At 44.8% G+C, this 17652-nt stretch overlaps 2 protein-coding genes across 7 annotated transcripts in view; one reads left to right on the top strand and one right to left on the bottom strand.

Annotated features, from left to right (window-relative positions):
- Window positions 1–457: 457 nt before the first annotated feature.
- On the bottom strand, window positions 458–2074 carry PTRH2 (peptidyl-tRNA hydrolase 2). Of its 2 annotated transcripts, none has more exons than XM_041482673.1 (3): window positions 1989–2074; window positions 1625–1741; window positions 458–1122 (listed from the first exon to the last, which is right to left on the bottom strand). In XM_041482673.1, exon 3 carries the CDS (start codon window positions 1099–1101, stop codon window positions 580–582), a length of 522 nt encoding a protein of 173 aa, XP_041338607.1. In that variant the 5' UTR covers window positions 1102–1122; window positions 1625–1741; window positions 1989–2074; the 3' UTR covers window positions 458–579. The 2 variants fall into 2 exon arrangements, with proteins under 2 accessions (XP_041338607.1, XP_041338606.1); XM_041482672.1 differs by having other exon boundaries at window positions 1651–1741.
- Window positions 2052–17652, top strand: part of VMP1 (vacuole membrane protein 1) — a 58749-nt gene continuing 43148 nt past the window's right edge. Inside the window, exons 1-7 of one of the 5 annotated variants that reach the window (XM_041482668.1) lie at window positions 2085–2139; window positions 3307–3349; window positions 4897–5022; window positions 9080–9181; window positions 11352–11487; window positions 13805–13895; window positions 15014–15124. In XM_041482668.1, the coding sequence (XP_041338602.1) occupies window positions 9106–9181; window positions 11352–11487; window positions 13805–13895; window positions 15014–15124 (414 nt within the window). In that variant the 5' untranslated portion in view covers window positions 2085–2139; window positions 3307–3349; window positions 4897–5022; window positions 9080–9105. Of the gene's footprint in view, window positions 2140–3306; window positions 3350–4896; window positions 5023–8589; window positions 8761–9079; window positions 9182–11351; window positions 11488–13804; window positions 13896–15013; window positions 15125–17652 lie in introns of those variants that run through there. The other 4 variants (XM_041482669.1, XM_041482667.1, XM_041482671.1 and 1 more) reach the window with 4 other exon arrangements.

Raw genomic sequence — 17652 nt, 5'->3', positions numbered from 1 at the left:
TATATGGAGGGTAACTCCCCACACCTTGGCTTAACTGCACATTTTTGTACGTGTAGGAGCTACACAGACCCCTCCAGAGGGAAGCTCAGCTTACAGCTGCTCCCCACAACTGTTTACTGGTCTGGGCTGCAAATCCAGTTGAACTGGTCAGCCTGGTACCAGTTACAAGCTGTTGTAGCAGTTGTTTGGGCAGGAAGTTGGCTACAGTTACCCCCCAGCTCCACTTATTAACTGCTTCAGCAGCTGAGCCTTTCTGAATTAAAGAATGTATTCACTGCAGAAAGAGGAAACTCTTAAACTCTATCAACCAATGTGCAAAATCCTCAACCAACTACACAAATTGTAAAATTACTGAGTTCCTTGTGCCAGCTCTGCTTTCCTCAACTGCATTGTGCCTAGAATATTCTTTCCCACTTTTGGAACACAAGCTAGAGAAACTCATGATTTACAAATTAAATCTTACAAAAGTTTCTTATTTTATTAACACTGAAGGAAGACATGGAAAAAAAAACCCAACTTAAACTTTTATCCCTTCAGTACTGACATACATGAACACATCCAGGTCTTTTTGGTACCAGTTTAGAAGAGCTTAAGGTGACCAGAAACTTTATCTATGACATCAGCTGGTCCTGGTCCGATCCCAAGGACTGTCCTGGAGCCTGGAGCTATCTGAGTACGCCCAGCATCCTGTATCAAGCTCACAGTCAGCCCCAGGCGCTTCGCCTCAGCCAGCAGCTGCACCAGAGTCTCTTCATCGGGAGCTTTGAGAACCACTTTGGGTTGTCCACAATATTCCCACTGCTTCAGGAGCTCGGGATTCCTTTTGTGGACCTGCTTGTAGGCAGAGACAGCAGCGTGGGAGCACTGTGCTGCCACTTTGCCCTTGCCCATCTTCAGGTCGTTGCGGACGATCAGCACCAGCTTGAGCTCCCCCGACTCCCCCATGATGTCGGCCTCGCCCCCCAGGCTGTTGGAAGGTTCTGGCACTGTTCCAGCTCCAGGCTTCCTGCGGAGCCTCCCCCGGATGCCCCAGCCCAGGCACACGCCACACACCACTCCGACGATGACTTTCAGGAACTCGGGCTCAAAGAGAGAAATCATGGTGGATTTTGGAGACTGCCTCTGGAAGGGGGGAAAGACAGGATTTACTTGAGCGTTTCCCAGCTTCTGAGAGCATTTTGTGTGCTCTCACCTGGTTTTCACTCGGTTATTTGAACACAAAGAACATTTGTTAGGAACACAAAGGAACAGCTCCCCAGACACAGCTTTCTGACTGCAAACATCTCACTGGAGATGGGCTTTGACTCAGAGCTAAGATAAAATGGGAAAATATCACAGAATCAGAGAATGGTTTGTGTTGGAAAGGGCCTTAAAGTTCATCTGTTCCACCCTCTGCCATGGCCAGGGACACCTTCCACTATCCCAGCTTGCTCCAAGCCCTGTCCAGCCTGGCCTTGGACACTTCCAGGGATGGGGCAGCCACAGCTTCTCTGGTGCCAGGGTCTCACCACCCTCACAGGGAAAAATATTTTCCTAATACCCAATCTAACTCCCCTGTCTGTCAATGTGAATCCATTCCCCCTTGTCCTGTCACCCCAGGCCTCTGTAAACAGTCTTGCCCCACCTCTCCTGTAAGTTCCCTTCACCTACTGGAAGGCCACAATTCGGTCACCCCGGAGCTTCTCTCCTCCAGGTTGAACGCTCCCAATTCTCTCAGCCTTTCCTCATGTCAAAATTACACCTAAAAACGGGGAGAGAAACGGTGAAATGCCGGAGGTTTTAAGACAATACCCCAAATTCAGCTGAGGAGCGGGGCCGCCTCCGGCTCCACCGCGGGCTGCGGCACCTCAGCCGCGCCAGGCCCGGCCGCGCTGGAGCCCGAGCGGACACGGAGGGCAAAAACCGAGCGGAGACCGAACCGTGCGGGACCCCGCGGCCCTCAGGAGGAGAACGAGGGGGCCATGGAGGAGCATCCCCTCACCGCTCACCTGCCGCTCCCGCCTGGCCGCTCCGCCGCGCCCGCCCGGAGGTGACGGGGCCGCGGCGCTCGGGAAGTGACGGAGCCCGGGGCGGGACGGGGCGTGCTGTGCCGGGCCGAGTTCCGCGTCGTGCCGGGCCGAGCGGAGCCGCTGGAGCGTGGTGAGTGCGGGGCCGGGCCCGGGGCTCTCCCTGCGGGCGGGGGTCTCGTCACCGGCCCCTCAGCGGGACCCCTGAGCGCTGCCCATCGCTCCCCTCAGCGCCGTCCCGCTCCCCTCACGGCTCCTCCGGCTCCGAGGTGCCGGCGGCGTGAGGGGACCCCCGGGCCGGGCGGCCCCCGGTGCTGTGCGAGCCGTGTGGGAGCCGGAGGGCGGCCGGGAACGCTGTGGGGGAGCAGGGCGGGAGGGGAGGCTGCTGCTCGCCGGCCTTGAGGGCGAGAAATGAGCCGCTGCCACCTCACCGCGCTGGAGAGCGGCTCTGCTCCTCCAGAGCCCCGGGAAGGGTGGGATAGACTCGCCCTGCTCCGGCCCAAGGGACGGTGCCTGGTGACACAGGGAGAAATCTGTCCTGCTCCCTGCGGAGAGGCAGATAGCGATGGCCTTTGTCTGCTTTTCCACTGGAAATGTGCTTTGCTTTCCCGGCTGGGCGCTCCCTGCATCCCTGTGGGCTGCCTGCGGCTCGCGGCTGTGAGGCCCAAATCCACGGGGACATTTCTGCTTGCTGGGGTTAAACACCTCGTCTGGTTTTTATTTCTCCAGCCAATGTCATGTGGTGTTTACAGCACAAAATAAAGCAGCAAGATTCCCGTTTTATTCCAGTTTTTCCTCTCAGATGCCTGGCAGGTCGTGTAGGTGACCTGAGAGAAGGGGTGATAAGTGTGTTTGATAGCAGCTATTTATCTCTAAAGTGCTGGTGAATCCAGGTTATCCCCGTCCGACTGCACTTGTGGCATTCCTTCAGGGTTTTCTCCTGCCCTTGTTTTCTCTGCTCTGTGCTTACCAACAAGTGGATATCCTGGTTTAGTTAATGGTGACAATGTGGATTGAGGTGGAGAAAGTGTGGTGTTACTCTTTCATGCCTTGGACGACCTGTGTTGTGTTTGGGCGGTGGATTTTGGTGCTGTTTTGCTGTTAGGAATTCTGCTCTTTTAGAGGTATTTTCACCTCAGTTTGACGGGGGATTTTCGTGCTTCCTAACACCTTATGATAACATACATCAGCTCTTCTTGATGCATTGATTTTTCCCATTGAAACAAGCTTTGTTATGTCAGTCCTCCTTCCAATCCTTCATTTCTGCAGCATGGAATAGACTTTCCTTTATTCCTTATAGGATAAGTGGCAGTTGTAACGATGGCTTCATCCCCTGTTTTCAGGTGAGCGTTTCAAAAGCCAGTTTCCAGTTGTGCAATGGGAGGTGAGCTCTCTTTATTAGTCTGAGCTTTATTTCGTGTCCTGCTGAGCTGCTGAAATCACTGGTGTTTGTAATTGCTGTGGGGAAGGGTAGGAGGAGACTCAGTAGCTTTCAAGTGGGTGGTAGCAATGAGGAAGGTGAGTAGGCTGGAACAACTGCACTCTTTCTGCCTTAAATCTTTTTTTCTAAGTTGTTGTCTTGGAATTCCTTCTGAATGTCATAACTGCCTCTGACTGCACCTCATGAACAGCTCTCTTTGGGGTGATCTCTGCCATTACGGCATGCTGGAGATTCCTTATTTCTTAAAAAAAAAAACAAAACCAAAACCTCTAATTCCTGATGTACTGTGATGGGAGACAGAGTTATCTGCAGGTTGGAACTTTAACTTCTTTTCCTTGTGGACAAGTGTGAGCTGGATGGACTTTGCTATTCCCTGAGGACGAAGGGCACAACCTTGAAGCTGTTGCAACACTGAGCTTTTTGTACCAGCTTCCAACACAAAACCACTAAACCTTGCTGGTTTGGTGCTGCTTGGACCAGAGGGAGCCAGGAGATGTTATTAATGAGGCAGGCAGTTGTTCAGGGTATTTCAAGCTTATTAAAAGAATATTTTTCTTTCTCCCAGGCCTCAGAATTGGCCTCTGTGAGCCTTGTCTGGGCACTGTGTCCTCACTGGATGGCCAAGTGTGAAATCTGAATTGGCTGCACTTAGAGACTGTTCCTGTGAAAAGCAGAATTTGTTATGTCAGGAGCTGCTTTCAGCCACTCTGGGCTTTGTCAGGTCCTTGTGTTCATCCCTTTTCATCTGTGCTGTGCCTCCTCTGCATGTCCTCTTATCCCTGGGTCTCACCTTTTCATCTATTTATCTCTACTGCTTTATTATAGCACCTGATTCTACTGCTGGATGTAATTAAAATTCCTGTTTCAGCAGAAAAAAATACACCAAAAGATGAGTTTAATATATGTGGCTTTAATGGCAGGGACAGAACTTTCCATTGACTCAAAAGAAATTGCATGGCATCCCTGAAGCTCATGTTACAACAGTCTTTCCTAAAAGGCTTTTTTTTTTTTTTAAAAATGGAATTTTAACTCTAAATTCTAAGATGATTTATTTGGGTAGGAATTGGAAAATAGGTCTGGTGTACAGAGGCATAACCCACAAAATGGAAACCTGTGGTCTTTAACTGAATTACTTCTCCTTTGAGGAATTAAACTATTTTAGCTAGGAAAACATTTTTAGTATGGGAATAAATGCACTCATATCAAAATACCCCATTATGGCTAAATCTGTGGAGATTTGGAACATCCTTCAGATGTGGCCTCATTTATTTTAATTGAAAACTTCCCAAGAGTGCTGAAAGACTGGGGAAAAAAAAATCAAGCAGTTACTTTTTCTATTTTCTGCCATCTTCAGGAAAGTCATGAGCCCCCAGGTGAGGGGCTGTGTCACTCCAGTGTCACTCCAGTGTCACTCCAGTGCCACATGCACGCTGCTCTCTTGCTCTGCAGGGGCAGCAGCTTTCAAGAGGAGGCTTTGGGCTCCAGTGCTGCAGAGCTGAGGACGTGGTTGGCTCCTCCACTGCCTTCAGATCCTGGAGAAGTGGTGGAGAGGGAATAACTGAGGAGCTGGAAGGGGTAGGTAATGTTTCACTTCCAAACTGATCCCATCCTTCACCTGAATGTGCTCCTGTGCCAGGCAGTCTTTGGCTTTTGAGGGAAAGTGCTCTCCAAGCTGTTTCTTTGCCAGGGAATTGTTAACTTATTCTCTCTGTAGAGCATTTGATGACTGAAAAAAAAACCCTCTCACAGATGTGCAATTCTTTACCCACCTGGAAAGGCTGGATTTTAATCCTTTTTTCTCCATATTGTAACTGAAGAACAGTGGTGTAGAAAAAGTAAAAGGAATATCAGAAAAGTTGAGGAGAAAGTAGCAGCAGGATTGGAACATTTGGCTTTAAATGCAAGAAATAACTGGAAATGTGTTGCTGAGGTGGCAGGGGGGAACAACGAAATTCTTCAAGCTCTAACTCTGGTTCTGGGAGCTGTGTGAGCAGGAACTGGTGGAGGTGAGAGTCAGGGCTCTTTCAGTAAGAAGTGTGATTCAAACAATGTCTGGGAGAGCAGTGAGACCATGAAAACAGCTTCCTTGTTGTTCCAGTACACTGGAAAGGAGTCCTCCAAAAATCCTTAGCACAGCAAGAGTCCACATTCTGCTCCTGCAAGTGAGAGTGCAGACACTCAGCTGCCTTGTCCAAAACTGGTTCCTTTTGCATAAATGCACCCAACACTTGGGTGCTTCCACAGCCTCCCCTGAGCTCCAAAGAGGCTTTTGTCCTTTTCTCTGATTACAGAGAGCAGATACTGCAGTGCCCAATTTTGTTGTGTTCTCGTGCTCTTGTTTTGCTTTGTCTCACTTATGTTGTGAAGTGCCAGTCACAGTTACCATAAACCCTTTTTGTTGACCAATTTGCATTTTTGCCTAGCAATAATTGTCTTTTTATACTTCATGTTTTGGGTTGCACTAAAGCTCAATGGTGTATTGTCAGCTCTTTGTTCAGCCCTACAAAGCAGTTCTTGTGTGAGCACAGCTCTAACAAATGATCTCAGCCACCCTGATACAAAAACTGGCCACAGTTGTTTTCCTCGCTCTTTTAAATAGTTTATTTTTATGTTTGCTGCTAAGTACTCCATGCAGTAGGCAAATTTATTTTTAGAGATGGGCTCTGTGTCTTTCCCAGCATCTGTCAGAAGTGAAGTTCTGTTTAGCAGATGGAATTTAATTTCCTGTGGTGAGCTCTCATGGATTGGGTGTGAACGTGAGAATATGGAGTGAGTTAATGAAGGATAACTCCATTTTGGGTCAGCCTCCCACTCCAGTTCATCCCTGTGGGGAGGCATTAGTGCAGGACTAGTGCTTCTGATGGGCACCAAGCAGCACAGCAGATCAAGGGCGCTGAGCTGAGGGGATGTGCATCCTCCAGTCCCTTTGCTAAGATGCTTTGGGTATAATTAGACTTAAGTAAACCAGGGAGGTTCTTTTCTGGAGAAAAGAGGGGTTTGCAGCCCTTTCAGGCCTGCCATGTGATAAGTATCCCATCTCCAAGTCAGCTGTGTTTTAAAATAGGAATTTTTAGAGCTTTCCTGCAGAATGGTTGAACTTTAAGACCTTCTTGACAAGTATTTGTCCTGCAGAAGTGTGGAAGGGGATTATTTATCTGCTTCATTGACTTGTGTACTTGAGGTGCTGTTATGCAAAGCTAATCCTGGATTAGTGCCTTTCCAAGCAAGCAGGGTAAAAGTGGCTCCGGCAGTTGAGCTCCTGAAAAAATAGCTGTCATGCCTTGGGAAAAACACACCTGAGCCCCCCAGAGATGCAGGAGTTCCATGGATTGCACTGGAATTCAGTGTTGTGCACAGCCTGGGCTTTAGCATCAAACATGGAGAGCAGTTGGCATTGCACTAAGTGAACTTCCTTGGAGTGTAATTAAGCTGAGAGCAGAGACCAAACCAATCAAGGCTTTAATTTTGAAGGCTAGATTTGCACATGTGAAAAAAGATAGATTTCAAAATGAGGAACGTGTGGCTTCCACTGAAATTTGTGGCATTTTTTTTCCCTAATCTTTGCTATATTTAAGTCAACAAAATGTGACTGAAGTTCCCTAAGCCAGAACACTTTTTTTAGTGTTGCTGTGTGTGCTCAACAGCTCTGGATGGCTTTTGCTTCCTAAGCAGCTTTCTGTGAACATCAGGCTTGCTGTGTGTGGGTGTGTAATTTAAATATTGCCCTCTGCAGTTTGAGCTCTGTGTGTGTAAATCCGTGTGGTATATACATGGTATGTGTGTATATAAACTTACATTGTAGGTGTTCATAAATACTTATTTAAATATATACAAAAATAAGCACAACTGAGTGCAGTCAGAAACAAAACACAATCCACCTGTCCTGATGGAACTAAGGGGTGGCTGAACATTTGATCCTGCTATTGCCACAGCAACTGGCCTGTTATCCTCAGCTGAGGACTGGGGTAGCTCCAGGGTGTCAGGCTGCTCTAAACTCACCTGGGAGAGGGAGAGCTTCACATTTTCCTGGGGTTTGAGCAGTCCCTGGGCTGCAGGTGATGCAGAGTGATGCTCTAGAGCTCCCACTGCAGCAGCTCAGCCGCTTGTCCTTGGCTGACTCAGGAGCCCTTGGCATTTTTCAGCTTTTGCAAAGGTGTTCTGTTCATTTTTTAGGTGCTTTGGGTATTCTGGGGTTCACATTGCAGTGAATAAAAGCTGTAACATTCATGAGATGACTTTCTGCTGCCCTGTTTAACCAGACAGATTTCTGTTTCTGCACATTTTGTGTCAGGGGGAGGTGTTGAAGAAAGGACTCCTTCCTGAGACCTCAGTGCTTTTGACTACTGGATTTTAACTAAAACCTTTAATAACTAGATTCTAGCTAACTACTTTATCTCTATTGCAAGTAATGCACAAGGCTTGTACCTGTTTAGAAAAACACCTGTCTAAAACTGACTTGTGACACCCTGGAAATGTCAAATACAGCATCTGAAATCTTTGAACATTTTATTTAAAAATTTGACAAAATTATTGCAGTCTGAATCCAAGAGGTGATCTCACTCCTGTTTACCAAACCTGAGTTGCTGCTTGGCTCTTAAACCTAACATAAATCAATGGGGAAGTATTTTTTCTGTAGAACTTCAATTTCTTCCACTGAAAAGTTTTATATAACCTGTCATTTTAATATTGCACCAGTTTTCTTTCCAACAAAAGCAACGTATCAAAAACTGTAAATCAAGTATGCTTACAGGAGAAATACAAGGCAAATAAAATGCTTTAGCTTTGTGGAACTCTCTTTTCCAAATAAAACTCTAAAAACTGTTTTAAGATTCAAGAGAGGGTTTTTAAAACAAGAAGTCTGACTGGTTACTCTCTTTGTGTTTGATTGCATAAGAATTGTCAGCTGTTCAGGTTTTTTTTTTGAAAGAAAAAAAAAGGCAACTCTTGCAACACTCTGGTTTGTGCTGGCTCCCACTTCTTGCATTATTTACTCTCCTGGATAAGGAAAACCACATCTGTTCTTTTGGGGTTTTGTTTTAGGGCTCATCTCTCTAGAGAAAGACTAAACCAGCAGAAAGTGTGGACAGTGCCAGCAAAGCTTCCATCAGAAAGCTCTTGTCCTCTGAAGAGTTTGCCTTTTGTGCTTCAGAGACACCAGGCTGTGCAAAGCTGGAGATGCAGCTCTGTATCTTGGTTACCACACTGAGGGCTAATCTTTCAGCCAGGGAGGTTTTTGATGTAGTGACAACCTGCAAAGCTTTAGTGCCAGGATGAGGAGCACACCTGAAGCACCAGTCTCAGGATGGAAGTGAGGTTTGTATGAAGCTCTGCTGCTCCTGGAGCCCAAACAGTGGGCTGGGTCAAGGAAGGGGTTTGTTTAATCAGCTTTTGTTCAGCTGTTAGAAGTGAGGGAGTTTTGTCATTTGAGTGAAAAATTTAGAATTATGTAGGTGGAAATGTTTTAATCTTTGTCACTGTGGGGATTGAATCACTTTCTGCTGTTGGATGGTGTAATGCAGGATAGTGTGAGTTGGGTTTGAAGAGCTGCTGGGTGTTTGACTGCATCCTTTGACTGTGGAATGCTCCTAACCAGAGCCACACCTTGTCCTTTTTGGGTTTCTTCTGCTCTCAGGTCCCCACACGTGGCTGATCTATGAAATGGCAGAGAATGGCACAGACTGTGACCAGAGACGCATAAGAATGAGCAAAGAGCAGCACAATGGCAACTTCACAGGTAGGTGGGAAATCACTTCGTGTTCTCAGCTGCCCTGTGTGGGGTGGAAAACAGCACAAGATGGAGAAGGAATTGATTTTGGTTTTCTGTTCAGGCCGGGCTGGATGGAGCCACCTGACCTGGGAAGTGGCACCTCTGCCCATGCCAGGGGGTGGAATGGGATGGGCTTTAAGGCCCCTTCCAACCCAAACCATTCTGGGACTCTGGGACTTTATGCCCACATAATGCAAAGGGCTTCCATGCCCAAATCAATCTTAGAAACCTCAGTCAGCTCTAAACCTGAAGGATTTAAGATTTCAAAGCCATGGAATAGATTCATGCTGTGTATTTCCATTCACATTTCTCTTAAACTCCTTTCTTCTCCTAAAGTTCTTTATACATTTAAGCCCCACAAAGCTGACCTGGGTACCAACAGAGGCTACAACAACAACAAAAAAAAACCCTAAAAAAGTTTAACTCTGTTGGCAAATGTGTGGCTGTGGAAGCCAGACTGTACAACCCCACCCTTTGGCACTGAAAAGTCAGTTCTTGGTAATAAAAATCTGATTTACTCTGGGACAGATCCAGTTATTAGTCTCCCAATTTCTAGCTGTTCTGTTGAAATTCAGTGTCACTGTAATTTATTGGTTTCAGTGATAAATTACCAACAGAACAGTTTTAACTGCTTCACCTCCTGCCTCTCCTCTGTTTTTCCTGCTGGTATGTCTGAAGTAGCCTGGGGTTAATGTTTAGAACTCATGAAAAATAACCTGAAAACAGTTAATGAAGATTTTTCTGTCACTGAATTATCCATGCTGTGTAGTAAAGCATGGAAATTATAATAATCTTTGTTTGTTTCCTGTCAGCTTTGAATGTGCCAGTTCCATATTTAATTAAGTTTTGTAATCAAGTGATTTCTCAAGTTGTGTGCAGTCTTACACCATTGTCTTTTACGACCTTTTACTAAAAACAAGGTCATAAAAACAAGGTTGAAACATTTTTATTGCACATATTAAACGAAAAAGATTAACTGCATGTTTGTATGTATGGAACAAATTAAAGCCTTTTACTTAAAGTCTTAAATCATTCTGTAACTCTGAGGGAATGTGGATGTTCTTCAGTATTTGCCAGGATTTCTGTTAGTTCATCTTAAGCAACTGATTTTACAGCTAAGGATACAAAATTAAGTGGGTTGTGTGACTAATGAGAGCTGCAATTTCTGTGTAAATATCAGCATCTGATAAGGCAAAACGTTTCAATTACTGGAGTAAGACTGAAATAATACATCTTGGGTTCCAATATGCTGGAGATCAGATTAGATCAATATTTTAAATGCAACAGCTTTTTAAAAATCTAAAATTTATGAATATTATTACAATGCAAAATAGAATACATGTGTTGTGACTGTGTAGTAAGTGATGTTTAAACAAGTTTGGTGTCTGTTTGGATACAAGTGTATTTTTTCATTGTTTACTGGTATTATTTTTAAAATCTTATGCCAGAATTCCTTTTCTTTAAAAGTTAAAAAATTATTACTGCTCATTAGCTTGACAACCTTTGAACAAGCCATTCTCCTCCAGAAAACCAGCTCGGGTTTGGGGTTTTATTCATCTTATTGTGAGCAGAAATAACACCTTGATTAGAAAAGCCCTTTTGTGAGCAGGGCCTGGGCTGGGTGTGAGCTCAGTGCCAGGCAGGGCTGTGCTCCAAAAGCAGCTCCTTTCAGGAGAGGAGTTTGGGAGAAGCTGGGAGGGCAGGTGCTCCTCTCCAGTTACACCGTGTAATTCCATCCCCTGGAAGTGGGAGGCTGGGAATAGCTCTGCTGGAAAAGACCCAGCCCAGAAGTTCAGAGGGAAATGTCCCTGCAGCAGGTGCTGAGGTCACATTTGACCTGAGGTGGTGGCTGCTTTCAGCTCCCCGGGCAGTGCCCTGCAGAAAGGCTGCTGGGGTGCCAGGCCTGGGGCACTCTGAGTGCCATGGGGGAGCAAACCACTGCATTCCCTGCATGTCACCTCATTCCTGAGGCACGGCAGGAATGCTTTGGGATCAGGAGAAAAGATGACTGAGAGCTCACATTAACTTCCTGACAAATTTAAAAAAAAAAAAAATCCAGTGTATTTTTGGGTGGGATAGCAGCTGACCTGCCAGCCTGTGCTTTTACAGATTTTTTTTTTTTGCTTTTCTTTTGCAGATTCCTCGATGTTGAGTGAGCGGAAGCGAAGGGAGCGAGAGGAGAGGTTGAATATTGTGCTGTGGAAAAAACCCCTTGTTACCTTGCAGTATTTTTGCCTGGAAACTCTAATAAACTTGAAGGAATGGACCATAAAGTAAAGATCATTTCTTTAACTTCTACTAAGCGTTCTGGGCAAACTCATGCTCTGATTCAGTAGGTCATTCTGACATCTCACTTTCCCTGATGATTCACAGCTTGAAAACTGGTTTTTTTTCAGAGAACATGTGTACTTTTGTCCCTTAAAGGTGGCTGCTGGAGCATCCCACACTTGTAGCTGTGCTCTCAGATCTTCTGCCTAAATTACATAAGTGCAGCAAGGTGCTTGGGAGAGAAAATGGCAAATTGCCTTTCTGAAGGGTTGAATGTTCCAATTTGAAAGAGTGGGACAGTGTTTAGGGATCCTCAAGGCAAAGGGATGTTGTGCTTATGGCTGCAGTGTTAGCACTGACCTACTAATGCAGGTGTTGGTGTCACTGAATAATCTTCAAACAGCTCAGCCAGGGCAGAGATCAGGGCTCTGTGGAGCTTGCAGTGATGTTTATGATGCTGTAAAGAGGACTTTGCTTCTCTGTGGGCCCTTTTACAGCAGGAAATGATTTATTAAAGCACTTTCCTTGAGTGTTATTTTCACACTGGATAAAACCAGCTTTTATTCCAGTGAGACAATTTGTGAGGAGCAGTCCTGCCATTCCCTGCTAGTGCTGAAAGGCAGAGCCAGTTCTTAAGGCACAAGGCCCGGGGGTTTAGGCTGCCAAAACATGAGTGTAATCTGCAATGAAAATGCCAAGAGTAGCAGCCATCCAGTGCTTGTGTTGGTAACTGGGCTCTGTTGTGCTTGGGACTGAGTTTACAAAGCCTTTCCCAGTCAGGAGACAGGATCTAATGTCACCTTGGGTGACTCCAGCTGTTGGGCTGCTCCTCTGCAGGCTGAGCTGAGCCTGGTACTCAGGGCTCTGCTCACTCCCTCTGGGCTAGGCTGGAGGTGCTGGCAGTCCAGATTTACTGACAGTTTCCATTTTGTTTTGAAATTATTTGTATGAAAAATACCAGGTTTATGTAGTGTAGCCTTAATTCCCTTTTACACCCCACACCCCCCCAAAAAAATTGAACCCCCCCAAGCCTATTTATTTTAATATGTGCATTCTTCCAACTACCATTAGGAATTGTCTCTGAGAACTGTTTTACTGGGTCTGACATCTGTAATTTCTGACAATGGCCAAGCATTTATTTAAACTAAGCAGAAATAACATTTGAGGATTTATTTTAAGACCTCAAATCTTATTTGGCTTCCTAGACATCCAATTTTGTTACAGATAGCACTTGCCTCCTCTGCTGAGCAGCACATTCAATTGTCTGGCACTCCCCTGACAGAATCTTTACAGAAAATAACCCTGACTATTATGAGCTATTAAGTTGAGACCTCAGATTGACTCTTAATGATCTCCTGTGTTCCATTGCATAAATTGTGTTTTGAATGATAATAATTTGAAAATTCAATTGTCATACTAATGTAAGCAGCACTGACTTTAATTTGAAAATGTTTTGAGTGCTCTTTTCAGTTTGCTTAATATGAAATATTTGTCACTGTTTTCCTGTATTACGCCTCACATTTCTATGTTTCTGTCTAAATAGATAATTTGTGTTTATAGTTTGCTATTATAGGCTGGGAATTTTAAGTGATGCTAGCACTTGCTTTTTTTATATATCATTAGGTGACAATATAATAACGTTTTCTGGAAAATAATGTATTTGCTAATCTACTGTGTGTGGCCACATACACATCAAGCAGAAAAAAAGAGTAAAACCAAACATGCTCAAAAATTATTTGGTAGCAAATTACTTTGGAAAACACTTTTCTCCCTTTACTCACCTAATGCTTCAGAGTTACCTAAAATATATTTATTAAATTTGGAGCTGTTACAAGATACTAATTTTAATAGATAAGGGGAAACAAAAATAATGTAAAGATTTGTTCCTGTGACTGTCACTGTGGCTCTGCCCAGCAGCACAGTTGGAAATCAGCACTGCTAAATTCCACCCAGCTCGTCCTTGCCCAGGGCCAGTGCAGGGCCTGCTTTGCTCTGTGCTTGGCCACAGCTGCTGCTCAGGGCCTGGGTCTGACTCTTGGCTCCAGAAGCTGAATTGTTTTCAGCTTGTGTTTGTTTTCAGACAGTGACTTTGTTTTTCTTTATTAAAAAAAGTAAAATATGAGTGGCTGAACTTTGATCTCGCTTGCCAGTGACGCGGAGGTTTTTCCCTAAAGAGTAAAGGCTCCCCAGATATTTTCCTGGGAGGTTTTACACTGCTGCCATTGTCCCTGCTGAGCACATCCCCAGTCCCCAGAGGTAACTGAGTTACTCTGAGATGCGTGTTTAATGATGAAAAACCCTAATTTGCCATTTGTCTTTAAGATTGTGGCAGCGGCGAGGGGCCCTGGTGTGCGTGTTGCTGGCACTGGCAGTGCTCACAGCCCTGTACTACATCGAGGGAGCACATCAACAGGTACCACCTCTGCTTCCCTGGCTCCCACTCCCTCCCTGTGCTGGGAATTGAATGAATCCTGCTGCCATCTCCATGAATTTATAATGGATCTTTTGAGCTGCTCACTAAGGTTTTGTTTCTCAAGTCGTGACTGCTCTGTTGGTGCACATGAGTTGTGTTTCAGAGGTGGGGAGGGATGAGCTGTGTCATTTGATCTGTTCTGGTGGATCTGGAGGTGTCTCATGTGTTCCTGAGTGAAGCACACCTCGGGTGCTGCAGCACTCCTTCACAGCTGCTGTCAGCAGGATGTTAATGGTGGAGGGAGCTCTTGAGGGGAAGTGTCACCCTGAGTCATGGCAGAGCTTCGTGCTTCCCAAGAAATGATTCTTGTGCTGCTGTGGAAGGTCTCCTGCCCAGCTAGGACAGGCACACACAGAGATGTAAAATGGTTTTGTCTTTCAAATCTGTTCCTCTGATGTGAACACAAAGCCTGGTGCTTTTGCAGCACTGGAAGTGTAAGACATGGCTTGAGCTTAGTGATGGTGCTGTCTACACTTTTCCCTTCCCCATTTCTCTTGGAGTTTCAGATTTTCCTGGAGGACACAGAAGCCTTTTTAAAACCAATTCCAGCTGCTGTCACAGCTCTGAAATGAGCAGGTTCCCAATTCCAGAGAACTTGCTTCCGTCCCTCCTGCTGTGGTGTGGCACTGCCTGCCTAAGGGATCTGCACTTCTGGAACCCAAGTCCTGAGTGCCCGGGTTTCCTTGAGCCTGCTGGGAAGAAACCTGATCCTCTGGGACAGGGCAGTGTCACCCTCAGGTGACAGCCAGTGCAGGAGCTCCCTGTTAAGGAGGTGTCAGCCATGTGCACTTGGGAACCTCCTGCTATTGAACCTGAATTTCCATCTATCTCCTTGGAAACTTGCTGATTCCAAAATATTGGGGGTTTTTCTTTTGAAAGTGCACTTTCTCTATATGTCTGTGCTGTTACTGAAATAAATTGCAAATAGAAGTATTTAGGAGTCTATTTCAGTTGTTGTAATCCACATAAATGTCTGTGTTAGCTTGTAGCTTCATTTTCTCCCTTGGGTATTTCATAATTTATATTTTTTTTTCTTTTTTATGCCTTTCTTTGCTCAGTATGTGCGGTACATGGAGAAGAAGTTTTTCTGGTGTGCCTACTGGGTAGGACTGGGCATTCTGTCCTCTGTTGGGCTTGGAACAGGTCTCCACACCTTTCTGCTCTACTTGGTAAGGATATTTCCACACCATGTCCTTTTTGAATTGAGCACTTTAATTGTTGCGTATTTTAAAATCAATGAATAAATTATTTTCTGCAAGTTCTCAACATAAAATACATCTAAAGTTGGTGCTCTGGAGAAAGCTGTTCATGTTCTACACTGCATCACCTAGTCTGTAGTTTGTAAGCTCTGTGTTTGTTGAACTGTGGATATTGGCCTGCTGTTGGTTAATCCTCACTTGGAAACAATGAGCCAAATCTGCAAGCTCTATCCTCTAATCTCCTCATTTAAATGAAGCCTGTCCTACTGTGTGCAGCTCAAGTGTTTCCATTTAAAATGTTTCAGAGTATTTTTTTAGTAGCTTAAAATGATCATTTTTCTAACTGAAGCCACCAAAACAGGCAGCTGGTTTGAAGTTCAGTCTGTATTAGTTTTGCTTTGAAAATAATAGCAAGAACAATGTTTTTCTGTGAAGATAAAATATTAAAATTTGCATGAAGTTGTTTATCTCAACGTAGCTATGAAAGTCAGGGAAATGTTTGGGTGTGTTTTGCTTTTGGCCATTGGATTAGTTCCTGGGTTATGAAACCACTGTCCTGGATTCAAGAAAAGGATTCATGGCCACAAAATAATTAAAACCAGTTCATGCAACAAATGTCGTCTTGTATTTGGAACCATTACAGATGTTTACTTTCAGAGCTGCTTTAATCATTAACAATAACACAGAAAACACTACAGGAAACTCCTGCCTCTCCCCCCAGCAGGGCAGTGCCTGGGAGATGGAATGGCATGGGATGAGCAGCCTCAGATTTGCTCTGACTGTAGCTTCTGTCCTAAAGGTTGTGGAAGGAATTCCTGCCAGACAAAACCAATTGAGCACTGTCAGACCCCAGGCCACTTAAAAATTATTTAGGCACATGAAATCTTCCAAAGACAGCAGCACTTCTTTTCTTAAAGGAGGTGGAACCTTTCTTTTACTCTGTATTTAAAAATCAAAGTTCTAAATCCCTTCAATGTAGAAAAATCAAATTCCGTAATACATCACTTTGATTATCCTGTGGGATATGTGAACTTTGTGGAGATACTTAGGCCTTGACCTGAGCTGACACTGAAATAATTTACAGGAAATTCAACTTCTCAGTTGGTTTATCAGTATAACTTCTGGTGGATGTTTGGGAGGTTCACAGCTTTCCAAAGATTCCTGGAATGTGTCACCCAGGAAAAGAAATTGAGTTTAATATTGGTAGGGAAGGTGTTTATTTGGAACATAAAAGGGAAAGCTTCACTTATCTTTCCTATGGGGGGGAAACAGTCTGAATAGATTACATTGAGTAGTTAGAACGTGGTTATAGAGTAAAATGTAATAAAAATATACCATCAACATCTAAAGTGTAAATACTACAGGAAAAAATACTGTTTTGCTTTAAATATATGAGGCAGATAAGCATGTTCCTGTTTCACTGAGGGAATTCCGTGGAGGCAGTGAGTGCAGGAACAACGAAAAACCGGGATTTGTTTCCCTTTTTTTTTTTTCTCCTGAGCAAGATTTAGTGATTAGCATGGTCTGCTCAGGTCAATTAACACCTGGGCACTGCCTGAGCACCTCATGCTTTACACCTCGGTGGAAGCCACGCGGTTGTTGCCACTAGATGGCAGAGGGAGCGTAAAAACAGCAGCTCCTGACCCTGAGAAACCGTGTTTGAACTGCTAATATTCTTATCACTGCAGCTGTACCAGCAAGGTGTACTTGGAATATGTTATCACTGTAGTAAAACAGGGCTTGATATCTGCTCAGAGTGGGAACAAGGAGTACTAACCTGAGGCTGCTGCTGCAGCTTTTAGGGGTGAGCTCTTTCAGAGTGGTGTTTTGGATTTAACCCATCTGGAAACAATGCAATTAGAAGCTCCAGCTCTCAAAGGGAGGAGCTGTAACTGTTTTGCTTTGTTAATTGTACAGCAGTTCCCTCTAAAAGTAGAAATATGACGCATTAAGTGGGGCTCTCAATATTATCTTCTGCATTACCATTGATCTCCTTTTCATGTTCCATATACTTTAATTATATTTCTTCATAATGGTAAAACTTATTCTTCTGTTGACTCAAAGAAATGAGAAGTTACAAAACAAATCCTCCTTTGCTTTAGTGCCTGGATTCGCTGGCAATAGAGAATAGACCCAGTAAGTGCTTTCAAATTGCTTTTAATTAATTGCTCATTTTAAAGCTGTATGTACAGGGAGATTGTTGGGAATGCAATTACATGCTGGGAGAACAATGCCCTTGGGCCCACCCATGTGGTGCTGAGCTCTGCTGGGACTTGCAGCACTATCTGTGCCACTGAGGGCACGTGGAGGAATTGATGGCATGTAGGCACCTGCTCAGGCTCCTTCAGCTGTCACACAGGTGCATCTGAATTAAATACACCGGATTAGCCATTTACTGCATGTGGCCATTCCCAAGCACTGGGCAGGCCGTGGAAGTGGTTATGCAATGGCTGCAGGATATGAATGACTCTGATGTTTGCTTTCCCTGGCCTGCTTAG

This window comes from Pyrgilauda ruficollis, unplaced genomic scaffold, assembly GCF_017590135.1.
Source record: "Pyrgilauda ruficollis isolate IOZ18807 unplaced genomic scaffold, ASM1759013v1 scaffold59, whole genome shotgun sequence".
Lineage (NCBI taxonomy): Eukaryota > Metazoa > Chordata > Aves > Passeriformes > Passeridae > Pyrgilauda > Pyrgilauda ruficollis.
The sequence above is the reverse complement of the archived record's forward strand: the minus strand, read 5'-3'. Positions and strand labels throughout refer to the sequence as shown.